Source organism: Candoia aspera, chromosome 5 (assembly GCF_035149785.1).
Source record: "Candoia aspera isolate rCanAsp1 chromosome 5, rCanAsp1.hap2, whole genome shotgun sequence".
NCBI lineage: Eukaryota > Metazoa > Chordata > Lepidosauria > Squamata > Boidae > Candoia > Candoia aspera.
The window spans coordinates 26,236,890-26,263,015 of NC_086157.1; the positions used below are offsets into that span (position 1 = coordinate 26,236,890).

Consider the following 26,126-nt stretch of genomic DNA (forward strand, 5'->3'; position numbering starts at 1 on the left):
CTGACTGGCCAGGGAATTGGACTAAATGATACGCAAACTCCCTTCCAACATTATAATTCTGTGAGTCTTTTCTCTCTTCTCATCTTCTGCATGGTTTAACTCCCAATTAATCACCAGAATAATAGTGCTCCAAATATTAGTTTGGAATCACCCAGAGTCCCCCTTTTTGGGGGGGGATGGGGGGGATAGAAATTAGAAATTGGAATAATAAATAAAATAAATTAGCTCTTGTCTGCTCTGCTATGTGGAACAAACACAACCTAACTAAGAGCAGTTATGTCAATCAAGAATAGTAAGTTCATATTTACAGGGAAGTTGAACAACAAAGAGCTCAACAAGAAAGAGATTGTTTCAGAAATGGATGGGCTCCAACTAAGCAGCTTTATAACAAGATTTTTGTTTCACTCTTTTCTGGCTTGACATTAGGTTCATGATCCACAGAATGCTTCATTCTCAAATAAAATTCAGGCATGTTGATATACTGTAACATGGAAACTGTACCACAGGCTTCAGGTTAACTTCTGGACAAATTACATCTATTATTCCTAAATTCCAGATGTGACAGTAAAAAGAGATTACTCTGAATGAGGTATTTCTTAGGTGTTTATTTCAAACAATAATTGGCAATTTCTAATTACTCCAGAGCTCAGGGGAAAATGGAATAGAATGGCCTCCACAAGACAACAGGAACACACAGGAAATAATTTCCATTTGTTTCTTGAATTTTAGAAAACTTTGTTTTCAGACACTAGGATGTAAATGAGCAATACTAACCCAGACAAGAAACCAGGACTATATAATCCAATAGGTCCCAAATTAAAGATAGTAATTTCTTGCTGAAATTTCTATCATCAGAATAGTTTTCTAGGTAGGTAGGTACGTAGGTATGTAGATACATAGGTAGGTACTGTAGGTAGATTCAAAAGGTATTCCCACAAGATCAGTGAGCTAATTCTAAGAGAGGAAGCTGTAGATTACTGGTGAGTTTAAAAGGACACATCCTTTCAAAAAATTTATATGCCTGAGGTTGTTCAGGGATAGACCCCATCTTTTAAACAGACTGGACATGGAAACATTCTAATAGTCACAATCTCCAGCCCAGTGTCAAAGCTTCTCTCATGGTTTATAAAGGACTGGTTCAGCCTTTTCCTCCCAGCCTTCCAAGGAATCTTTTTAGAGCTGTTTCTGAACATAGTCTACTGGTCTTCTGGAAGACCAGCAGACCTGTGGCCAAAAACAGCTCAGCTCCACGTTGGTGGGGACAGAGCAGGGGTGCAGGATGAAGTTGGGAGAGCTTGCATGGCACACTGAAAGTGCACCCTCCCACCTCATTCTAGCCTGTCATCCATACCACCAACCTGCCTGCTGGACTATTTTTGAACAGAGATTTAATGATGTTCCTCTCACTTGGACTAGCAGAACTCTTGTCAATGTCACCCCAACTCCTAAATATGCCAGATCAGTAAATGCTGATCATCCTTGCAGCAAGTGGCCACAATCAACAATACTTGGTACATACTTGGTACTGTAATATGCAAAATGGTGCTGGAGCATGCAAAATGTTACCACCTCTTCAAGTAATTAACAGCAGTTGTAAGCAAATGAAACCCTTTGTTGGCAGAATAAGGAATGCACTCATTTGGGTCAGAACCAGTAACACACATATTTTTCAGTTCAAACTGAGCAGCAGCCCCTTTTTTACAAATAGGTCTACCAATCTTTTGTATGACTGAATACATGGTTAATAACACATCTAGTAGTCTTCTAGAAGACCAATATATCAGTATGTATAAGGATCCCACACATAATGCCTGAACTAGACAGCATGGATCAGGCATTACATAGGCCAATGTCTCCATGGAAACCAAGTTTCCAGTCTCTCTTGAAGCCCAAGACAAAATGGATGGTAATAACCAGTGATCAAAGCAAAGGGAGCATGCCTACAGCAATGCCTACAACCAATAGGAACTGAACAGATGCCAGCCACCAACTATGCCATCATGAAGACCATGAATTTAATGTCACAGAACACTTGTACTCCAAGACTTGTGGTAAGATAAGATGGAATTCACTACTTATAACTGGAATAGCTATATTTAATTTAGGTACAGTGGGATGAGGATAAGAGAAAGGCTGCATCTCAAAGACGTGTCTTCTAAGAACATTTGGCCAGGTGTCTTCATACTGCGTTTAGTGGCACATGAGAATTGTCTTGTCTCAGACGAAATCACACGCAGAACACCAGAGAGGCAGTTGCAAACTTTACTGAGGTAACTTGTGAGGTAAATGTACACCCTCTACAGAAACACGCCCAAAGTCCTGTGAGTTTGCCTTCAATGAGTTTCGCATTCAAACAAGATTACTCAAGCGAGTCCAAGGGTCCAGAGTCAAGTCACGAGGTTTCCACTCAAGAGCCAAGGCACATGGCATCCAGTAAGCAGACAGTTGTCTCCAACGACCAGTCTGGGCTTGCGGCTCCCTTTTCAGAGAGGCAGAACCGGGCAGAGCTTATTTAGGAGGGCGGGGCTGCTTTCTCGCTTGTAGCCTCTCCCGCCTTCGCTGTTCCTCTCGCCTTTCCGCTCTCCTTGCCCTCAGGCTGGGAGGGGTTGGCAACCCCGCATCCTCATCCCTGCTGAGCAGCAACACCTGACCCTGCTGCTCATTGGCCAGCCCCACCTCGTCTGCCTGCCCAGATGGACCTTTGTCCATCACCCCCTTCGCTGCCCGCACACCCATCGAAGCTGTCCCAGGACCCAGCTGCTGTTCCTCGTCCTCTGACTTGGACTCCGAGCCCCCCGTGACAAGAATGATCTATTCTATTTCTATTTCAGCTTCATCAGTTCTAGATGATGTGCTCAGTTCAACTGATAGTTCCTTTGTCAGAGGAACCTAGTTCATTCCTTCCTGGTTATTCAAATCATTTTGGGCTATACGTATAATATATTTCATATTTCAAGACATGATCTTGGAAACTAGGGAGAGCCAACCAAATAGCTCTGAGCTCCAGCCAGACAGGCACTACTTACCTACCTCTACTTAGTGAGAGGGGCTGAAATCTGTGATAACAACATCCTCCAGTCTAGAGAATGTCACACTTCATTAGAGAAGAGAATCTGGGTTGGTGTACTATTCCTAGATCTGCAGAAGCATCCCCTGAACGACTCTGAAATAAAATCTGGACTAATCCACTACAGCTTGACATGGAATTGTTATACCAAGGAACTAAGCTAAACATACTGTCATCATTGCCAGCTGGATTTAAGTGGCCAGTTCTCTCAGCCTGAAGTATCTGTCAAACAACAGACTGACTCCAACCATGGTTGATTAGAGTAAAACCCCAGATGTTCCATGATTTGAGTCAGAACAAGGAACTCTTTTCTGAACATTTACTACAATGCCATGAAGGTACTATCAAGTCATCTAGTTATCTCTTAGTTTCTGCTGCATGGGATAATGAACAAATTAAAATGCTGTCTAGCTTGTTGCTATCTGAGGTGCACCCCTAGAGCCACAAAGACATTATTGGAGACCTTCAGAAGAGAAGTAAGACCAATAGAAGTATTTTTCTTGTGCTCATGCGTGGTCTCTCTCTTAATATAAAATATAAATAAACAATTGGCACAAAATGGTAAATTCCTGCCACAGAATGGGCCAATAATGCAGATTAGCAGGATGACCCCTTCCTTATAGGGAAGTGACCAAACTATAGTCCCTGCCTATTGCCAGAAGACAAAGCCTCCTCCTGAAGAGCGTGAAATATCCTTCAAAGTCAAAGGAAAATTCAAAGCATCTTATTTTTTTCTTACAGCAAGGTTGAAGGGAGAGGGTCCTGGCAGAAGGACTCTAAACTACTTAGCTGGATTAACTAGTACGTCAGAAGATCCCATATGCATTCTGGAACAGGGTCATAATTCCGCAGATTGTGGAGATTCTTAAAAAAGGAGTCAACCAGTGAATATAATAATATCACTCCCAAAAGATAAAATCATGAAAGCACATCTGATGATCTTAGAGAAACCTGAGTTTCAGTATATGCTAATAGTTCACACTATTTTTCCATCGCAAAACATATCCTAACACAGAGCTGTTTCCTAGGTCAAGAATGGGCAAGATGTAATCTTCCAAATATAGTACTACTCCAATTCCCATAAATCCTTAGCTAACATGGCCAACTGAGGGTTCGTGGGAATTTTTTTGCCAACAGGACATTCAATAGATGCATTTAAAACAAAAACTAATAAAGATTTGGAATGTGAACTACTACAATAAACCCATGAAATTTTGAGAATTTTTATGTCAAATTGTGGCATTTTTAAAAACAATGCTGCAGCTATACTTTACATTTTAGAGTCTTTATTCCCTTAAAAATAATTAAGAAATCATCCTATATTTCAATTAAGGCAGATTTGGCAGACACAGGGGATGCAGAGAGGAGGAGCAGAAGGGAATTTCCCATTGTGTGAGCAGACATCTACTTAACAAGACTACAAGACTACCCTTTGTATAAAAAGGAGAAAACTTAATGAAAACAATCTCAATGATCAAGTATGAGTTATACCACCCAAAAATGAAATGTCCAGCTATAACTAGCATACATATACTGTACCTAAGCTATGAAAGTAGGTTTACACTGATAGTACTGAACCAGAAAACAAAAAATTCATGCAGCCCTTGTCTAGGCAGCAACATATCAAGTATATTTATTGTAAACCGCCCAGAGTCCCCCATTGGGGGAGATGGGTGGTGATATAAATTTAATAAATAAATAAAATAAACTACTAATTTCATCCAGATTCACCTCACATAATTATAACTTAAATACACTTAACATACATTCCTAAATATATGGATGAAAGCAATGGAACAGATATTTCTATTTACAGGAAAATGGCATTTAACTGAATGCATTTCTCCTTTTATCCACAAAACAATAAAGGTGGAATTTAAAAAAAAGTAAATAAAAATAAAAAATTAGTAACCAAACCTGTACTGCTTTGGTGATTTGTATGAAAATTAGGACTTTACCCAAAACTTTAGACATACTATGTTGATAAATTATTACAGCTTCCACAATTCTGAATTTCAGCATGTTATTTGAAACTGAAGATTGCTGCCTGAGCAACACAGAGTCATTTCATCACATTAATTAGAATGATTACAATCAATCAATCAATTACAATCAATCGGCGGGACGCGGTGGCGCTGCGGGTTAAACCGCTGAGCTGTCGATTGGAAGGTCGGCGGTTCGAAACCGCGCGGCGGGGTGAGCTCCCGTTGCTCGTCCCAGCTTCTGCACACCAAGCAGTTCGAAAACATGCAAATGTGAGTAGATTAATTGGTACCGCTTCGGCGGGAAGGTAACGGCGTTCCGTGAGTCATGCTGGCCACATGACCCGGAAGTGTCCTATGGACAACGCCGGCTCCAAGGCTTTGAAACGGAGATGAGCACCGCCCCCTAGAGTCGGACACGACTGGACTTTACGTCAAGGGAAACCTTTACCTTTACCTACAATCAATCAGAAATTTAATAATTTTTCCCATCTCCTGCATTTTTAAAGAGTTTCACCCAAGACTTTGGGGGCAATCTGAAGCTTTACATTGTGAACCTATAATCCATGTTAATTTATTGCCAAGATGACTTTTAGTAGATAATGTGCAAAAGAACCTACATTCATAAGCAAAATGTTTAAAGGGAACAAAAAATACCTTGTCAATTCTCAACAGTTCTCTATGTAGTAATATACCATTAACTAATTAACAAAATGTTCTTACCTGGGAGCTCCCAGAAATCTCTGTGATCTAAGTTGTTCAGCCATGTATAGAGACGCTGCTATTACTAGTAGCTCCATTTGTTCAGAGTCTTTCAATCTGTGCCCTAGATTTCAAAATCAAATTTCAAATGTATTATACGTATCACCATCTTAACTATATTCCATAATTCTGTTTAATTAGAACAGGGATTGCCATGTGGTATGGGTCAGTGGGCATGTAGGGAATTTTAGAGCATGTCACAGTTATTTATCACAAAATTCTTGCCAGGAGGTTGCCAAATGGCAAAACAAGGTGGATTCTAATAAGGCACCCACTAAATAGAATGCACAGGAAAGATGGCCCCTCACTAAACTCTCTAGTTTCCCAAGATGGTGACCACCACTCCAGTTTATCTTTGTCCTTTCTCTGGGCAGGGTAAACACTTCTAAATATCTGACTTGCTTGTAGCCATTTGCTCTTTTATTTTCTAGGAGTGCCTCTGGTATGCAATGGCACTTTCAGGAACAAAGGGAATGCTAGATGTGGGTTTTTGCAGCATGCTGGAACCTGGTTTATTTATTATTATTTTTTTAAATTCCAGGTCGATTAGACAATAATCTGGCAGGAGCTAAGGGAAGTGTCCAAGGACTAGGGAATAGTCTTTCCAGGGCTCCTCATATGATTATTCATTACTTGTGAAATTATTTTTCAGAGTGTATATACCACTATGTACCAAAATCTAGTAGTTTCCCCTAGAGAGATCAAAACCATAACATTGGATGGGACAGTTAATGCCTTAGGAGAGAAAAATAAAATTCAAAACAAAGTTGATAGGTTGCAGAAATGGACTGAAAGTAACAAAATAAATTTGTAAAGTGCAAAGTTCTTCACTTAGGAAAAAAGAAATCAGATTATTTATAAAACCGGGAATTTATCCTATGGTAATAGAACTTGAAAAAGATATTATAACAGCAGTTGATTGAAAACTAAATAGGAGTTAGCTGTATGATGTGGCTGCAAAGAAGGCACATACAGTTTTTGCTGTGCATCAACAACAGTTTAATTTCCAACCACTGGAAACCATTATTCCATTCTTTTCTACTTTGATCAGATCCCACTTTGAATATTATGCCTACTTCTGAGCACCACAGTTTAAAAAGAGTTAGGATTAGGTTTAAGAAGAATTCAAATTAAAACAGGTTCAGAAATGGGCAATGAAAATTGTTGGGAGACTAAAAACTGAGCCTTATGAACATTGATTGAAGGAACTGGGTATGTTTAGCTTAAGAAAAGGTAACTGAGAGGGTACATGGTAACACCTGGAAAGATATCACACAGAAGAAAGTCAACACGAGTTCTCTCTTTCCTTCCAGACTGCAGATCACAGACTATTAGACTTAAACTATAAAGTTGGAGGGGGGGAAGGGGGAGAAATAACTTCCTAACAGTAATATCAGTTCAAGAGAACTGGGCTCTGTTCTAGTGGATGTGTTCAGATGGACACCAAGCAGACAACTGTCTAGAATGCTTCATTTTTGAACCCTGCACTGAACAGAGAATTTGACTTGATGCCTAAATGGCCCTTCCAATGCTATAATTCCAAGAGTTATAAGAGGGATATTTTCCAATTAAAGTATAATAAAGATTGAAAGCAACACTGGATCAAGGAGATGGTGGTAGAAGAAAAACTAAAAGCAATTAGATCTTAACATTTTAAAGCCTAGAAAATAGAAATATATTTCATAGGTGGGCACTGTCCCTGACAGATTCCTAACCCAAGTGACCATTCACCTTATTTCAGAAGGTAGGAGCTTACAGAAAAAGGCCTCTGAAAATTATTTAACTACACAGTCTGGTCTGAGTGATAATTAGGTATTCTTTGAGGTTCCTATGTTATTCTTCACTCTGAAAATATTTCTTTGCTCTTTTTAGTTATTTTAAGACTCACTAGAAACAGGACATGTATTTTATCCAAACTAAGTAATACCATACACCAACAGACAAAGATTTTCATCACTTCAGCAATTATTCCCTATTGTAATTTATTTATTAGATTCATATATCACATAGAAGTACTGATATGAAGTACTGCAAGAAACGCTGCTTTGCATTTCTTTGCATCCCAAAATACATCCTTGTGGACAAGTGAATTCGCTTCCGCAGCATTTTTATTTCCTGAATCTGAGTGAGAAAGACATCTCAAATCTGAGTTATTGTTTAAGGCCAAATCCAAAAGAATACGAGAGAGAGGAAACAATATAAAGTATGTACATACAGGTATACCAGCTATGTACCTCATACAATTAAATGTTCTGAGTCTTAGAAGGGCTTTCACTCTAGCCTGAAGTAATGCTTTCCCCTCAGCACTGTTGGAAGGAAGATATAAGAACGCATCATACCTATTATGAGTACGCCCCTGTGACTCAGGATAGGCTGAAGCCATTCAGCATGTTCTCCTCTACTGTCATTTCTATACAGAACCATACAGCACTCTAATTACTCTGCTTCTGAATAATATAAGCGGATTTACCAACTATAAACATATATACAATTCTTGTTTTCTGATATTAATCCTGAGACAATGCACATTAATTAGGTTCTTTGCGGGTGCATATGAAATAAGGCAGTTGAATCTGATCAAGCAGGGTCAGCCAGATATGGTTTATTCCCACTATTCAGTTTAAGACTGATTTTCTTCTATTAGTTTTTAGATAGAATTTGTCTCATATTCTTGCTGAGTTTGTCAGAGGTTTAAACTCTTTTCAGTTGATTTTACTGTTTTATTTGGTGACACCTGTTTCAATGTTTCTTCTTACATTTTTCCGACCTGTTAGTCTTAACTATTTTTTAATTAATAACTTCCTTTTTAGCTAAAATTTCTTGTATGTGATTTTATTTATTTTAATACCACCAGTCTAGCTATAGATCTATGGTTGAATGTGCCTCATGATTTGTTCTGTACAGGTTAATGGCCGGGATGATGATGATGAGGATGAGGATGAGGATGAGGATGATACAAAAGGGGGGTTTCTCTTGTTACAAGGGCCTCTGGATTATGTATAGATGAGTATGAGCCAAGTCAGAAATTGTATCCAGGCCTCCCTTGTGCTACATAATCTCTATGAAAAGTTATTCTTGGAAAGGCATTGTTCAACTAACAAATCTGAGAGATTTATAAATTAATCCCAGCAATGGAGTCCAAAATCTGCACAGAGGATAGATGTAGAATGATTTCAGGATCTAGGGAACATGATGCTGCCTTTATACTACTACTTGATCATATTTGTCCCATCAGTTTGTCTTCTATCGTAATGTGCCATCTAGTATGGATAACACACCATTATAATGTCAAAATGATGGCACATGTGCCACAATGTCTTTGGGCAAATGATATGATTATGAAATATGTCATGACATCTGATACAAGACACAAGTTACATCATTTGCATGAAGACAAGACTCACTTGTCATTCATTGCCCTCTTCCTTGCTTCCCCTATGGATAGTGGCCTATCAGCTCTTGTAGTTTATCTTTTTGGCAGCATTCAAATAATGTTAGCTATTTCGTTGAAATTTTAAAACTATTATTAGTTCTGATGCATTGTAATAATGCTTACTACAAACCAGAGCAATTCTAAGTATCAGAACATCATTATTCATACAGCAACTATAGAAAATTTCAAAGGATTTCAGGAGTTTGATTTATCCTCAGTATGATAATATTAAAGTTTGCCCCATACAACAACAAAAGGATAATTTTTACATGTTTCCTTTCACTGGACTATTTTCTGTTTATTTTACAATTCAAAAAAACAAGAAGTTGAACAAAAAGATAGCATAGAGATACAGAATTTTAAAAGATTTTTTAAAAAAATCCAAAGAGAATATGAAAAAAAAAACAGAATTAAGTAATTTTGAAGAGAACTATGGACATCTTAAATATCCATCTTAAACATTTCCATTCATAGTTATATTTGTACAAAGATAATCTATTAGGAAAACATTAATATTTCTATTAAGTGATGACCAAATGTGAATTGTTTTTCCTTGTTTTCATTATCTTAATTTTTGTGTCCAAGTAATTTCCTACATTTTTAAATAATATTGTCCAAACTAAAAATGCAGTTTAATTTTCCAGTGTTTTGCAATAATCAGCCCAGTGGCTAGTAATAAAAATTGAACCAGTTTGCAGTGTAGGATTGATTTATATACATAGATTCTTTATATATAAAGAATAGGACTTTATATGATATACAATTTTATATTAGTGCTTTATACTAATATAATACTAATATACTAATACCAGTACTACTTTATATTACTGCAGTATAATTGTGAGTTGTTTAATTCTTGAATAAATTCTGTGTTATAAAAAATTCAAATGAGATTAATTAAGTTCAGTGTCCAAATCATTCTACAGAGTTTAAAGTCTTAAAACTAAAGGTAGTGTTTTTATAACATACATAAGACACCCTCACTATTAAATGAAGTAGAAATACCCTGTTTTGTATTAATATGCTATATAAAGATAGAGAAAGAGAAAGTGAAAGAGGTATTTTTTTAAATAATGACTGATCTGAAATCAGGCTGTGATGGTGGGTTTTCCTTCTGCAGAAATGAATTCACAAGTCACAGGTTTCTAATCTCCAATTAAATATCTAACTTTATAAAACCCTGTTTTTTCCCATGTGTGGTACTGAACAATGCTTAAAACATGAATAATCACAGAATGAAAGTAGAGGCAATCAGTCAAGAGCCAAAAGTTGTTCTCACATTTTCCAAGCTTCTAATAAAATGTTTAAATACAGATCTAAAATAGTGGTTATTACTTCCTTTCAGAAAGGAATGGTATTGCCCTAACCAAAGAATGCTAAATTTGTACTGACATCTGACTGAGACACCCCTCATGTTTATACCATATATAGTTTGTCTCATTAAAGGGTTTTTATAAATATGGAAAAGTGAAGAAAAAATTATTTGCCTATACAAAACCAAACAATAAGCAACTGAAATGAAGGGACTGAAACAAAAAGAGACTTTTTTGGCAAAGTAGACATTTTAACTTCTGCTATTCTGCCAAGCAGTAATAATGAAAAATACTGATTGCCATGACTTCTTTTTTTATCATGAGCAGATGAGAGTCACAAATCTATTTTGTAATTGACTCTGATCCTTTGTAATCATTATTCCTAAATCTACCTGGACTAATAACAAAATCTAGTAATGTTTTGAGACTGTTCCTTGATTCTTCGATAATATTAATGAATGTAACACATGATTTTCAAAGTTAATTTGTTAGCCTGCCAGTGCATAACATTTATTTAATTCAAACTACGTGTGAGCTATTTCTCTATATGGATTAGTTTTAAAAATAAATAAACACACACATTGCTGCAAATTGATTAAATGTGGAATGTTATTTTTACATTAGAATCAAGAATATTCTTATACTCCCTTTACTATTACTTCAAGAATGAGACTGAAAAAAAAATACATGAATAGGGGCATTTTTATCTGGTACTCCTATTCACCTGAAAAGGTTCTGTATCTAACCCACTGATGCTAATTACTGCTTTTGCAGTAAGTAAGTAAGTAAATAAATAAATATCCCCCTTATCAGTACTAATACTAATATACTAATACTGTATTTTGGTCAGGCATTTCAGAAAAAGAAAAAGAAAGATAAGTCTTCACTTATTTAGAGAACATGGAATTCTATAGCTATAGAAAACTGTCCCTCATTCTTACATGGTTAACAAGCAAATAATTTTCCTCTCCCCTTTCTTTACTTAAGTGTTTTGTGCTGATAAAAAAGAACACGTATACTTGAAAATTAGCCGGAATATGTGTCAAGTATTTCACTCCAAGTAAAAAATTTAATTAAAAGTTGCCAGCAGAGGTTAATAGGAAAGCTGTCAAGATATTTCATAGAATTAAAATACATTGTTAAAAAACAATGTTTATTTCATTGATCCTTGAATTGCAAAAGTCTTATTTTCCTCCAACACATGGGTACTTTGTATTATCCAAGCTCATCAGCTTAACTACTATAAGCAGACAACATAATTCAAGCATAAAAGGAATAGCTGACTTCAAAGTTCTTAACTTTACAAAAATTGTAAAATTATTTTTTGACCTGACGGTTCGGTTTATGTAAATGCGAAACTGGATCTCACATGCTAAAAACTGAATGGATATACTCTATGGCTTCTCATATTCCTTTATTCCCACATGGAATATTAATGGGATAACTATTAAATGGAATCATAGTAAATGTCCCCTCAGAAATAGAAGGTATTATTTGGAAATACACTGATGTAAATTTTATTTTTCAGAATCAAGTTTTTGACTCTGAAGTGAATCCATTTCAAGCAGTAGTATGCTACTTAAATAATTTCTTAAGAGTAGGAATTTTCTTCCTGCTCTTGTTACTTCCTTACTGGTTAAATAAATACCTAGGATTTGTTATGCAAAAATCTTGAAAAAGTTAACTCCTGGAACACAGGCTTGGATCAGAAACAAAACAGCTCTTAGTGAGTCTAAGACTATCACAATATGCCAGTTCTTACAAACTTCAAGACCGCTGACATACAATAATATTAGATCTGGTACCCAAGAAAGTGCTAATATTTATGATTTAACTCTAATATTTTCTCTTCAATCAACAGGCCTTTCCCAAATGCATTTTATTTCAGAACATCATCAATTAATTAGACTCTTAACATCCATTTGAATCTCCTTGAATGTTGAGAAAACTTTAATTCTACAAGATTAAAACTAAAAAATAGAATTTAGAAAATAATTTATAAAATTAGAAAATCTTTCCAGATAAAAAAGGGTAACTTTTTTCACACATTTTTTTCTGAGAGCATTTCCATTCATAACTTACCTTTGAAGCCATCAGTATACACTTCAGGAAGAAACTTAGTGCTGATATCTCCCTGGATAAAGCGTGGATGTGTTATTACCTCACGTAGCAAGGCTATATTATGAGCAACACCTGAAAATAAAACATATATTCCCATTAGAATAAAGCCAGAGAATGTATGCTTAATGATATTTGAATAGACAAGTCAAAGCATCCAAAGAAGAAAGATCAGCTTCCAGATGAGAAATGCTTGAATAAATGAGATTTAATATTAATAGTATTTAAAATAGATTGAATAGAGCCAGTCTGGTGTAGAGGTTAAGGCACCAGCCTAGAAACCAGGAGACTAGGAGTTCTAGTCCCGCCTAAGGCACAAAGCCAGCTGGGTGACGCTGGGTTGGTCAGTCACTCTCAGCCCTAGGAAGGAGGCAATAGCAAACCACTTCTGAAAAACCTTGCCAAGAAAACTGCAGAGGCTAGTCCAGGCAGTTGCCAGGACTCAAAAACTGACTCAAAGGCACCAAAACAAACAAACAGAAACCCAGACCGTTACACTATTACTACTGTTACACTTTTACTCCTCAGGCACACACACAAAAAAGTGAAACACAGAAATAATCCAAATATTTGAGCAAAGTATACGTCAATAAGCTTCACTTTTTTTTTTCCAACAGAAACAGTCTCATTATAAAGAGAACAGAAGAGACAACTTCTTAAAACTGATATTTCATTTCTGTGGAAAAACAGACTTTCTGTGCATGGATTTACCTCCTACACTTACAATCTTTTTTATTATCCTTTGCTTGACCAGTAAGAGAAGACAGTCTACATTTTTTGGAAAACTTCAGATTACCAGATTTAGCTGGAAGGACAAGTTACGTGGAGCAAATGGGCAACACAGTTGCAAATAATGAAAACTGGAAGCTGAAACAGAGGCAGGCAAGATGGAGAAGCAGCAACTACCACTTCATTTTAAAAAAAAAAAGGATTCAATATGCAGAAGGTGAATGCCTGCAATGGATACCTTCTCTATTCATGAAGGATTATCTTCTAATTGAGGACTCTAGAGAATCAGAATTCTCCATAAGTGGACAGTCTCCATAGATACAGGAGGTTTACTGAAGAGATAATTCACATGTGGAGAGGAGTAAGAGGATGGTGGGGCTAGGAAACTAGCTCTTATTCCCAGATAATATATTTAGGACCTCTAGTCCTGTTTGGAGTCCTAAATATGCTTACCTGAGAATAAGACCTAATTTACTTAATCAGAATTATTACAGATGCATAGTGTTCCTTGTTCTTACAGCCCATAATAGAGGATACTATTAGTCCATTTCCTTTTTGCAAGATAGAAGAAAAACCAGCTCATATTCCAAGTATCCATTTCACGATTTCCACTCCAGTTTATATGGAATAAACTGGCCTAAATGATTCCATCCTCAACATAGTAGGATGTATTGGCACCATGGAAGTTTGTTGGGAGATACTGGTATAGATCCCATTTTTCCCTTTGCACATATAAGAAATAACTGTGTAGAAAGTGTTTCTTCACCAGCTGAGCTAATGTGTGTGCAAATTCTTCCACACATGCTTGGAAAAAGTTACTTAGCAAGCTTTACAGATTGTCTCATTATCACTCTTGCCTGTGAGCTTCTCATCCGTATTCCTACTTGTAAGAACGAAGGTGAGTGCATGAGCTCTCTACTCTAACACCTGCTAAAGGGTAAGGAGCAATGGCTGCACACTAGAAACAGAGTTTCCCATAACAGTACTCCTAGGAAAGGGTCTCTAATTGATCAGAGATGTCAGTGCCCCAGCGAGAAGAGGTATTGTGCAACCACTGGCCAGCTCCAGCTCCAGGGGCCCATCAGCTACTACTTTTGAAGTTTCTGGTATGCTGAAGAAATGTGAATATATGTGTGTGTGTGTGTGTGTGTCTTAATACTTATCACAACATGGTTTCGGGTATTTCACCCTAGCCTAGCTTATTGTCTTAAGAATCCTAAAGAACCTGCTGTCTCCTGGCTGGCCACCAGGTGGCAGTATGTAGTAGTCTTTATTAGAGTCGCTGGCCAGAATTCTGTGAGTTAGCAAAATAAACAGTTTAAACAAATAAAATAAAGCAACATTAGAACTAAGTCATTGAGGTGATCAGGGCATTTCTAGTTTTACAGACAGTGTAAGAAAATTTATCCACATTCAAGGATGCAAAATGGTAGTGGTCTGATAAAAAGTAACTGCACATAAAACAAATCAGAACTGTCCAGGTACTTTGCCAAATAGAGAATTATAAGGTAGGCCCTTCCATCCTTTTAGAAGGCACAACATAACAGGACAGGAACTATGGGTTCAATGGATCCTTCTCCACAAGAGCGCAGTCTTAAGTTGTAAAGAAATATTTTATATTTGCCCTCAAGAACGTCTGTTGGGAGAACATTGAAACCAGGTTTTTAGTTTTTTACAGAAGTCCAGGAGAGAGGAGGCTTGTCTCACCTCTGCGGGAAGAATGTTCCAAAGGGCAGGAGATACTGCAGAGAAGGCCCACTTCCTGGACCCCACTAGATGGAATTCTTTTACAAATGGGATCCGTAACATGCTCTCTCTGCATGACCGGGTGGGATGGGTCAATGTGATGGGGATGAGGCGGTCCCTCACGTAACCTGGCCCCATGCCATGTAGGGCTTTAAAGGTGATAACCGACACCTTGAATTGAACCCAGAAGCAAACTGGGAGCCACTGCAGCTTGCGTAGCAAAGGTGTTACATGTGCCAATCTTGGGGCACTTAAAATTGCCCACACAGCTTCATTCTGGACCAGTTGTAGCTTCCAGATATTCTTCAGGGGTAGCCCCATTATCCTAAGAAATCACCCAGAATCACTGGGAGTCAGGCAGCATATAAGTTTAATAAATTAAATTAAGTAAAATCAAATATAATTTCAGTTCATTCATACTAAAAGTTTATGCCATATTTCATGCCTTGAAATTACATTTATAGAGTTACCCAAAAAAAGGGTAACTCTATAAAGTTACCCTTTTTTGGGGTAACTCTATAGTTACCCAAGCAGTATCACAAAAATGCTTCCATAATGTAAATTAATTCTCTGAACATGTTTAACCAAACCTACTTTCAACCAAGCAAATTAAGAGCTATAATGCCTCAACCAGAAAGTATTTCATACCCAAGACTTCAGAAATTTCAACGCATGATTTGCAGTTTAGCATGACCTCAGTGAAAGTTCACAAGATATCCCCCATCTGTGTGAATAACTATGAGGCTACAGAAATGTGGACCCCTATTGGAGTTTATCCTTGGCTACCTGCTGTTTCAAAAACACCAGCCAGATATTAACCCCCACATTCTCAAAGGATCATGCAGAGGCCAGCCGGTATGCACATTGAACTATATATTATATCCATCCTTCAATGAGATTTCCTCCTGTACCTTCTTTAAAAAATAAACTTAATAATCCAAGCAACTGAGACTGAAATCACAAAACTAGGTAGATAGAAAGATAGACAGACAGACAGACAGTCATATAGACTGACATTTATTTATTCATAATGCAAAAAAAAAAATGCTGCCAGCTTGGGTTTTGCTCCAAAGTGGGAGGGGGGGGGGAGAAATGCGTTGTTAGAATTAGCATAGCAAGCATATCTTTCATTGCACTTTTAGAATTATATTTCTATCTCTTTTTAAATACATATGTCTTAATTCTAAAAAGGAATTTAAAAAACATGCAGGAAACTTTCATGGCAGCTAGCAACTTCTATAGTGCAAGTTTTCTTCCAGAGAATATGGTATTCATGGAATTTTCATTTTTCTTTACATGTTTTTGAGCAGAGATGACTGACCGAAGGTCATGAACTTTACGATTTGACAGGGACAATGTCTCTCTGGTCCAGATAATGATCTCTTGATTGCCAGTGATGAGTAAGAATCTCCTCCAAGTCACAAACATGGAAACATTTGAAATAACTTTTACCTTTTTATGTATTTACAATGATAAATAGTGCAGCGCATGTAGTAATTATGGATGTGCTCACCTCAAAGATGGTCGGAAGAATGTACTTTAGGTCTTGCTCAGGTATGAGCGCAGCACATCTCTGGTATTAATTAAAACAGACTACCTTTTTTTCAGGCTTCTGGGCAATCCTGAAAAACATGTGGCTGCTTCAAAAAATGGACCAAATGCAACTCTCAAAGCAGTTGTATCTTTGTTCCCCCCAAGGCTCAGGAGGAAACCTTTAAAAAAGCAGCCTCTTTTAATCTACAACCAAGAGGTGCTGTGCACACAGGAGGACCATGGCATTTTTTTTCAATCACTTTCTAAGAGCACATGGCCCTAAAATGTAAAGTAGTACTTAATTGAACTCTGATACTTTTGTGCTCATTTTGCAAAACTGGCTTTGTTATCTGGACCTTCATATAATAATTGCCACCAATTATATTGTCATTATTATGTAACATCTATTTTTTTATATACATCCAAGATGATAAAATGTATACATGAAGAGGCATCAAGTGGCCAAACCTTAGCAATGAGGTTTCTCATGTCCTCAAATCTTAATGTATTATCCCTAATGAAGGGGACCGTATGGTTAAACTACTGTAAACTGTAGCACCCAACAAAGAAGGACTCATTCTTACTAGCTTGTATTTCTTGTCCCAATTCCAAGTGCCCAGGGAGGGAAAAGGATTCAAATACTGCCACATAAAAGAGCAGCAAAATACTTGCCTAATATCAAAACTAAGCAGCAAAAATTAAAAGGAAGAGAGGAAAGCAAATCTCATCGTGCAGGAAGATCCATAATCTGGTTGTTGCTAATGGAACATCTCCTCCCCTTTCCTTGTATCCATCAGACATACAATAGTTGATGATGGGACACAGACATATTTTCATAGCAAAAGACATCCAAAAGATATATTGATTCTAAGCTTTTTCTCTCATGAACAGCTGCCACTGACTTGTGAACATTTAAACATAAGCACTGAGTCTGGCACGAAGAACCTGATTTTTTTAAAAGGAGAATGCGACATCAACCAATATCCTATTCCTAGATCAGTCAACTTAGTGACCAAGAGTATTTTGGCATTTCCTGATTTAAATGCTTTGCTCATATTCATTCCACTGCTAAGTCCAGGCACCAATCAACTGCATATCAATAGCAAACTCCAAAATTCTGCATAATTTCTCCCAGTTATTTCATGTTAAACAGAAGAAAGCCAAACAATCCTGCAGCACATCATAAATCAAAGGAAAAATGGCTAGCAGTACCCCTGGCTGTCCCTCCTCTTGCGGCTCTTTTAAAAACCCATGGCTTAAGTTGGTAATTGTATTAGTAAGCAACATTCCTCCTGCAAAAATGCCTAATCGTTTCTGCTTTAGTTTTTGTGGCATACAGCAGAATAAAAATGAAAACCAGAAGAGGCAAAAGTATACAGTGCTTCTCTTGAACTAAAGAAATATTAAATTCTAACCTTTAATACCGAGATGAAACAGATCAAGTCAAAAATTACAATTTATTATCAGCTTTAAATACTGGAGTAGTGATAATTTGAATGGATATCCCCATATGTTATTTATCACCATAGTCTACATAATGGCTTATGTATACTGTATAAAAAGATATAGAAATTGTAAGAATATGGTGATCCAAGTCATAGAATTTAATTAGTAAAATTCAAAATAAACTGCCTGTTGCACCTCATCATTCATGGGAAACATTCCTCAATATAAATATTTACTGACACTAAACATATTCTGCGTTGATTAGTCCTTTTTACATTATTAAGCTTCTGTCAACTTGACATTCACAAAACACAAATTTGTATCTTTCCATGTAAACTTAATTGGTGTCCTACATGTCTTGCCATAGATAAACAATTCAATATATTTAACTTGCTGAGAATTTTAATTGAGTTAAGTGGAATGGAAAGAACTTCATTCACATAGTTATTAGTTGTAAAAGCATCCAGTTTTCTGAGAGACTTAAATAGTATAATGATAATTGAGGACTGCTACTTTGCAAGACTATCTTAGAAATGCACATTTAATAGGTATTTAATTTTATTTAAATAGCACCAAAGGGGAAAAGGCAGAGAATTAAGATTTACTTTATTCATCTTATAAAGATATTTCCTGAAACTATTATGAAAAGTACAAGGAAAATATTTCTTATTCCAAACAATGTAAAAACACAGTTCTTTCACACACTGCATGCTTACAACTACAGGTAGTCCTCATTTGGTGATCACAATAGGGACCAGCAACTTGGTTGTTAAGTGAAGCAGTCTCTAAGTGAAACTGCGACTGGGCTTATGATCCTACCTCAGCTTTCCTTTGCTTTACAGACCTGCTAAGGTTGTGAATACGAAAATTGGTCACAAAGTTACTTTTTCATCACTGTCGTAACTGTGAACTGTCACTGTGCTAGGCAGTCACTAAACAAGGATTATTGTACATTGCACTTGTGAAATACAAATATATAGCCCAACTTAAACTTCATATATGAAGTAAATTGATGAAAGATACATTTCAATTGATCTGTTATGTTATTCAAAAAGGTACTTTTGCTTAATGAAAAGCTTGTGTATCACATCCAATGAAATGCTTCACTTTTTTCCTGCAGAGTTCACTGCCACAGCATATCAGCTCAGCTCAGCCTTTTATTCTGGTCTTAGACCAGTATGTAAAATGTAAAACAAAATTAAAATACATCTACAAAACGTTCTGCCTGGGACCCAAACAATATATAACCTATTTCCAGATCCAGTATACAATGTAACAGAAAGAGCTATCATTCTATTATAAAAGTCTTATTAAAAGATGGCTTTAATCTTGGATTTACCAAATTATTTCAAGTTCTTTGGGACCTGCCAACAATATTTGCCATATTTTTAAGGTATGCGAGTTTAATAGCATTTCAAATTTAAATACTGCGGTGACAGAATAATGGAGAAAAATCTGCTAAAGCAAAAGTTATACAAACTGAAGCATGGAAGATACATAGGTCCTGAAAAGGGGGGGGGGGCGCATCCCACATAGCAGAATATTAAAGTAAAGTATTACTCCAAAATATTATGAATCACGTTTTTTTTTCAAGGCAGAATATTATAGCAAATCTGACTGGAATCATGTAAGTTTAAATAGATGAATCACAACATGGTAATGTATCCCATATGATTCTGGGGCTCTAAACAACTGCTACAACTTCTCTGCTCTGCCATGCTAGGGAGACGCTAGTCGCTCAGTATTGTCTATGCTGCCTATGGGGCAATGTTCAGCAGGGATCCTAAGTGCGGTTGAAAACAGTAAAGGACTGGACCTGGAGTGTTCTCCATCCAAGGCATCAGTCTTACAATTGAACTAAGGCCAGTTCCTTAAACTGTCCAAAACTTTCTTAAACATTTTATAGTTTTGACAGTGTTGCAAAAACTTATAGCTCTTTACTTTATAAACAGGAGGTATTTATTTTGTTCCTGTTTTTATTTTATTTTATTGTTTTTATTTTACTGTATTGTATTTTATGCTATGCCACGTTGTAACAATCTATGGTTACAATAAAACTTATTTACTTTAATTTTTTTTCAACTTCATAGACCTATTAAGAGAAGAAAATAAAGATGCAGGAAACATGTACACTATCTTCAGCACCTTGGAAATCATCAATATCTGAAATGCCACAGGTTGCCTACCTCTAGTCTACAAGTTTGTAATTTAAAATGATAACATGGCTACATAACAAAAGGGATGGCAAATCATATGGAGAAGGCATGAGCAAAGAATATCCACTTTCCATAAAGTTAGACCAGTATATTTTCATTTGCCTCCAGGAGAGTCAAAGTTTCCATGTCTTCCTCTCATCTTTATGCAGTTGTGATGGTGCTCAAGGTACTCAAAAATCAGGTCCACTATCTATAATAGGTTCTGCTGATTAAAAAATAATCTATTATTCACTCCTTTGCATGGGTTACATGCAAAGGGAAGACACAAGTAGCCCCTATACTTGTCATTCCTGTTAAATTCCCTGTAAATTATGTTGTATCAGGTTTTAGGATAAAGCATTAGAACTGTTACATTGTGTGCTAAGCATTATTACATATGTGTAATAATTTCTGTGCCATTTATTTTGAGCAAGGATTTTTTTTCCTTAGGGCTTTTTCAATTTAGGGATAGTATTGGTGTTCCATTCACCCTGCGGCCTAGTAGCAGCCTTTTCTAAGTGTCTGCCCTCTGAGACAGACCAAGTCAGGAAACAGAACCCATAAGAATCTTTCAATTGTACTGTATTGATATAGGCTAAATTAAAAGAATCTTGAAAGCCAGAGTTTTCCATTCCCTCCCTCCTATATCCCAGGAAGCTAACACAGAATTAGTTTGAGTTTCTTTCAAATGTTTTCTTCAATTCCCAGACTTAAAACATGTTTTTGTAAGTGTCGTCATATAATTTCTCCAAAGTCACCATATGGATCATCAGACTAAGCTCCCTGATTTCACTGCAAGGCTGGGGATGGAATCTCTCAGCTTATAAGGCTGGGGAAGTTGGGAATTGGGAATAGTTGGTTCTGAGATGATCAAGATCCAGAAATCCAACCATTGCAACTATGAGCATGTCCCAAGTTATTTCAGCCCTGACACATATATGCAGTCATATGCTGGACCTAGTGTTCATTTTGGAGCAGATGGCATGTGACCTGAAGATGGAAGACATTATCATCAGTCTTCTGTCACGGTCAAGCACTTTCTGGTCATCTGCATATTGCTACCATCCCTCACCTCTGCAAAAGAAGAAGGCTTATTAGAATAGTCTATCCCAACTACCTGATGGATCCAGACAGTTTCCTTAGAGTGCCTGGGGATCTTCCCAGAGCTCTGGAAGTTCCAATGCCTTGACTGTCTCCTGTTCCCCAAGGAACTCTAGGAAACACAATGAGTAAACAGATGCCTAGAGTGATGGTAGCAGAAGACACAAGAGCAAATGTGATCTATCACAGGTACATGCCAGCACTCAAGCCTACTCCAGTGTAAAAAGTACAATCAAGTATAACTATTTCTCCACTCCATTTCTCCTATTTATCCCGAGTCTCTTATCCAAATTGCTGTTCAAGATAATAACTCCTTCTTGGGAAGGAATGCATGGAATCATGCACCTCCAGGCTGCTGTGACATGTTTGCAAAATCTCTGTAGATAACATCACTCATTTTCATTTGGAACTAGATGCCACTCAGAGTCTAGAGTGGTGACTAGGTAGCATCTTGCAATAGTTATCTATGATTCTTGTGATTTTGTGAAAGCCAAAGAAACAGACTGGGTTTTCTATAGGATGAACTCTATAAAACACTATTTACCATAGGAATGAACTCCAAATGGAGTCTTCTCTGCCTGTGAAAATATATAGGGAAGGAATGCTTGCGGTTCTGTCTCTGCAAATCAAGGGAACAGAGACGCAACAGTAATCCGTCTCCATAATAACCACTTACTGTCTGCAGGGCTGTGAAGACTGTTAAACAGACATTTTGAGTATGATTATTAGTATTGTTTATATCAAATGTTAAGTGGCATGGGTGTCATTTTTTTAATATGAGTTGGTTATTGGTGGTAGAGATATCCCCCCCACTCTGGAAATATTTATTCTTTCATCCCAGCCTTTCTCTTTTTTCTTTTTAAAATAATTTTATCTTAACAGATATTTAAAAGCACAACCAAGAAGAAAGAGAGGAAAAAAGAAATAGAGAACTTTATTAGCAACGTAGAATTGAAAGCAAAATTTCAAAATAACATTAATTACTACTACTTATAAAGTGATATTAACTGTTTTTGAAATCAAAAAAGGAACAATAATTAGCAGAAGTAGCCAATATATTAAGTATAGAGCCCATAAACTGCCCAGAGTCTTGGAAACTGGTTAGTATACAAACTTGTATAAGTAGGTAAATACATAATGCATTAAAATATTTAATTCCTAACAAGAATTTAAAGTACCCACAAGATAATTTTCAGGCTATAACTCTTAACCCAAATCGTGAACATTTCCTACAACAAGAATTCAGAGAGTAATAAACAGATATGGATTTTGCCATTCATACTAATATCAAGAACACATAGGTTCTTGCAATAGACAGAGGTACAAGAAAGTGACATGGATATACATCAGAGGAATTCTTTAAACATGCTAAAAGTCTTCAAGTACTATCTAAATGTGCAAAGGTAGCTGTATTTTATATTGGGCTCCATTATATAGATACTGAAGCTGTTCTGAACATTTGCCAATGCTACATCTTTTTTTGGATGTGGACCTGAACAGCTAGAACTATTAGAGATGGAAGCAGTCCAATTAAATCTCATGTTTACTGAAGACTCTGATGAAAAATTAGCTATGTGCAACTACCAAATAAGAACTACCAAATAAAAGCATATCGTAAAAAGAAGTATAATTTCATATGGTTTCAAGATTTTTCACCAGCTGGATGGATTTCTTTAGAAAGAGACATGTGCTAAAGCTCTCAAGTTACTAGACTTCTCTTTCTTGGAAGCAAAGGTCACCTAAGCAAGGGAAGAGTAGGGGGGAAAGCTTTCTACATTTCTTTCTTTTAATGCACTGATTTATCGGAGTTTAGCAATGGGGGTTAGGAAGAAAGACGTCAAAAAACTGGAAACCCAGCAGTGTTGGAATTACACAGTTATCTCTAATGGAAAAAAGTAAACTTAAAAGCAGATAACTTATTTGAGGAGATGGAAAAAATGAAACAACTCCACTGGAATTCTGTTTCTAAATATTATCACATCAAGTCTTTACCTGCTGGTATTCAAATAATAATAACTGTCCATAAAAAAGAATCATGAGGAAGAAGAAAATGTGTCCTTTTATCATTCTTAATAACACTAGCATTATATACAAGAGTGAAATTATCTATTCTTGAGTAAGCACCTGCAGATATTACTATAGCTTTTGCATGTGGTTGGCTAGAAAGTAAACCATGCAATTTGCCATGTTACCACTGCATTCTGTAACCATTTGATTAGAAGGACGTCTCCCCAAACTTATAATTTTCATCTACAGTAGTAGCAACCTAGAACCAAACCTCTTCCAGAGTGACAAACTGAGGGCTTCCTCACAGCAATTGGATAAATTCAATTTCAGAAAGGATTAGTATTCTAAGAAAAAAATGGGCCAATAAAAATAGCAGTTGAAGGAAGACCTTACACAATGCAAGCAAGATATACAGACTCCATCCAGGTGCTCAGACTAGACTAAATGAGGAATAACACCTTCAGGGCTGCTGGCCAAAATTCAGAGATGCTAGCATGGATATGTAAATTATTTTCCTGATTTGAACCTTCCTTTCAAATATCTAGGCTCTAACTCAGTTACTATATAAAGACACAACAATATATTTGTTCAGTGAGAAAAAACTGCATTTTATTTTTGCTCTGAGTTTGTAATATTGAAATGGAAAATTAGTAAACCTCATTAAATAAACCCAACTAGAAATCCTGTAAAAGTTTCTCCATCTTATACTTTAATTAAAAATATTGTTCTGAAGTATTTGCAAAATTGATCTAGTTGGACTCTCTTGACATCAAAATACAATAGATTTCGAATAGTTCTTTTTTACTATTAGATCAACTCAAACATGATGGTACATTATTTCTAGAAAGTGATTATTTTGGTCATTTTTCTTATGCTTTGATGCTATGAAGTAATTATATGGAAAATTTGGATAGAAACTGAGATTTATACTTTGGATTAATTAGTAGAAGAAAATGATGAATTTTTTATCATTTTTCACTTTAGTGCAAATATTGTTTGCCTCAGATGGGTCAATGGCAGTATTTACAACACCTATTGACGTTCAACCTGGACTTGCAGAATTTTCAGCCTCAGAAATACCCAATCTATGACAAACAATTATTAAATCCTATGATATCCCCTTCTCCATTACTCTTGATAAAATTCTGTTAGTGATGAAACAATATGATATGCAAACTTTAACAGCTGAATGGAAAAATAATTAGAGATTCCTATTTTTTGTGGACTTTGGGAAGAGACGTTAACATCAGTAACAAAAACCTATATATATTTTAAGTAACTCCTTATATGACAAAAAGAATATTTCAAGCTTATTAGACTCCATTGTGTTTACACAGAAAAAAGTCTGAATAACTCATCATGTTATTGCAAATGCAATGAGATTAATACTTCATTTAAACATATGTTTGTACAGTACCACCAAATTGTTCCATTTGGGGAATAAGTTATTATGTTTCTTAACTTTTTAAAGTAAGATTTAATATTTTCCTATTTCACATTTTTAAATATATATTCCAATTGTATGGAAGTTGATATCTGGACAAAAAAGTGGATTCTCCTTGCTCTGTTTATAGCTAAAAGACTTATTCTTCAGCGTTTAAAAAATAATTATATGGTCTCAACTAATCAATGATCTGCAGAATTAATGTTCTTAGCGATTTACAAATTCATCACTAATTGATACAGATTACGTATGGACGTTTATAATGAAATATGGTTATCATTCATTGAAATCTTTATGCAGAACATATATGCCCTATTTTTTTCCTTTTATAGGTTTCTTTTTATCTTTTGTTTTCCTTTTTTCTTTTGTTATAATTTTATCTATTGTTTATTGGGGGGGTTTTGTACTCAATAAAAGCAAAAAAAAAAGCCAATAACTTTCCTTGCATAGATGATGATGATGATGATGATGATGATGATGATGATATCCTGCCAACCTCAACGAACTCTATACGGCTCACATAAAGTTATATGCTTCTATACTGGCATATCATACAGTAGCATCAGCATCATATTTATTTTGGTCACTGACCAGTACAATACATAAACATCATACAGTATTATAAAACACTAGAACCAACATAGGTAGCATGTAACATATGAAGTTATAAAGTTAGCTTAAACTCTATAAAAACTAAAGCTAATCTAAGAGTTAATAGAGCTAAAATAAGCTATGCCACTTAGAGTAATTGTACTTGTAATTTACCTCTTATAACGTAACTATCCAAGGCCTCTTCCATTCTTTGCAAAGCTTCATTTCTGTTGGATCCATAGCTGATCAGCTACAACACACATAAAAAAAGAAACTCTATCAAAACCAAAATCTTCTTCTCTCATATGCTATTTCATGATTCTTTTTTTAATATTATGAAGCTTTAAGACATGCTTTCATTCACTCCTCAACATTTATGATTTTCTGTAAGTCAAAACTTTAATTTTGTCCAGTATCTTTGTTAAAAGAAGGCATGACAACATACAACCCTCACTTGCAGCCTGTGTCTAGAAACCTTATTCCAAATTAGGCATCTAAAATGTAAGTTATATACACATTTCTAGTGTTTTTTTCTCTGCACTGGCAAACTGCAGATCAAGCAGACTACTACACTGTACTGTACTTCTGTCAATTTTATGAGATCAGGGTACATTTACGTTTATTAACTTCTGACAAACTGGCATCTATAGAATTGACAG

General features: G+C 36.1%; 1 protein-coding gene across 4 annotated transcripts in view; it reads right to left on the reverse strand.

Moving 5' to 3' along the window:
- Positions 1 to 26,126, reverse strand: part of PCCA (propionyl-CoA carboxylase subunit alpha) — a 269,485-nt gene that overhangs the window by 119,598 nt on the left and 123,761 nt on the right. For all 4 annotated transcript variants that reach the window (XM_063304813.1, XM_063304816.1, XM_063304815.1 and 1 more), the window contains 3 exons: positions 25,642 to 25,717; positions 12,640 to 12,750; positions 5,773 to 5,875 (listed from right to left, as the gene is read on the reverse strand). In XM_063304813.1, the coding sequence (XP_063160883.1) occupies positions 5,773 to 5,875; positions 12,640 to 12,750; positions 25,642 to 25,717 (290 nt within the window). The remainder of the gene's footprint in view (positions 1 to 5,772; positions 5,876 to 12,639; positions 12,751 to 25,641; positions 25,718 to 26,126) is intronic.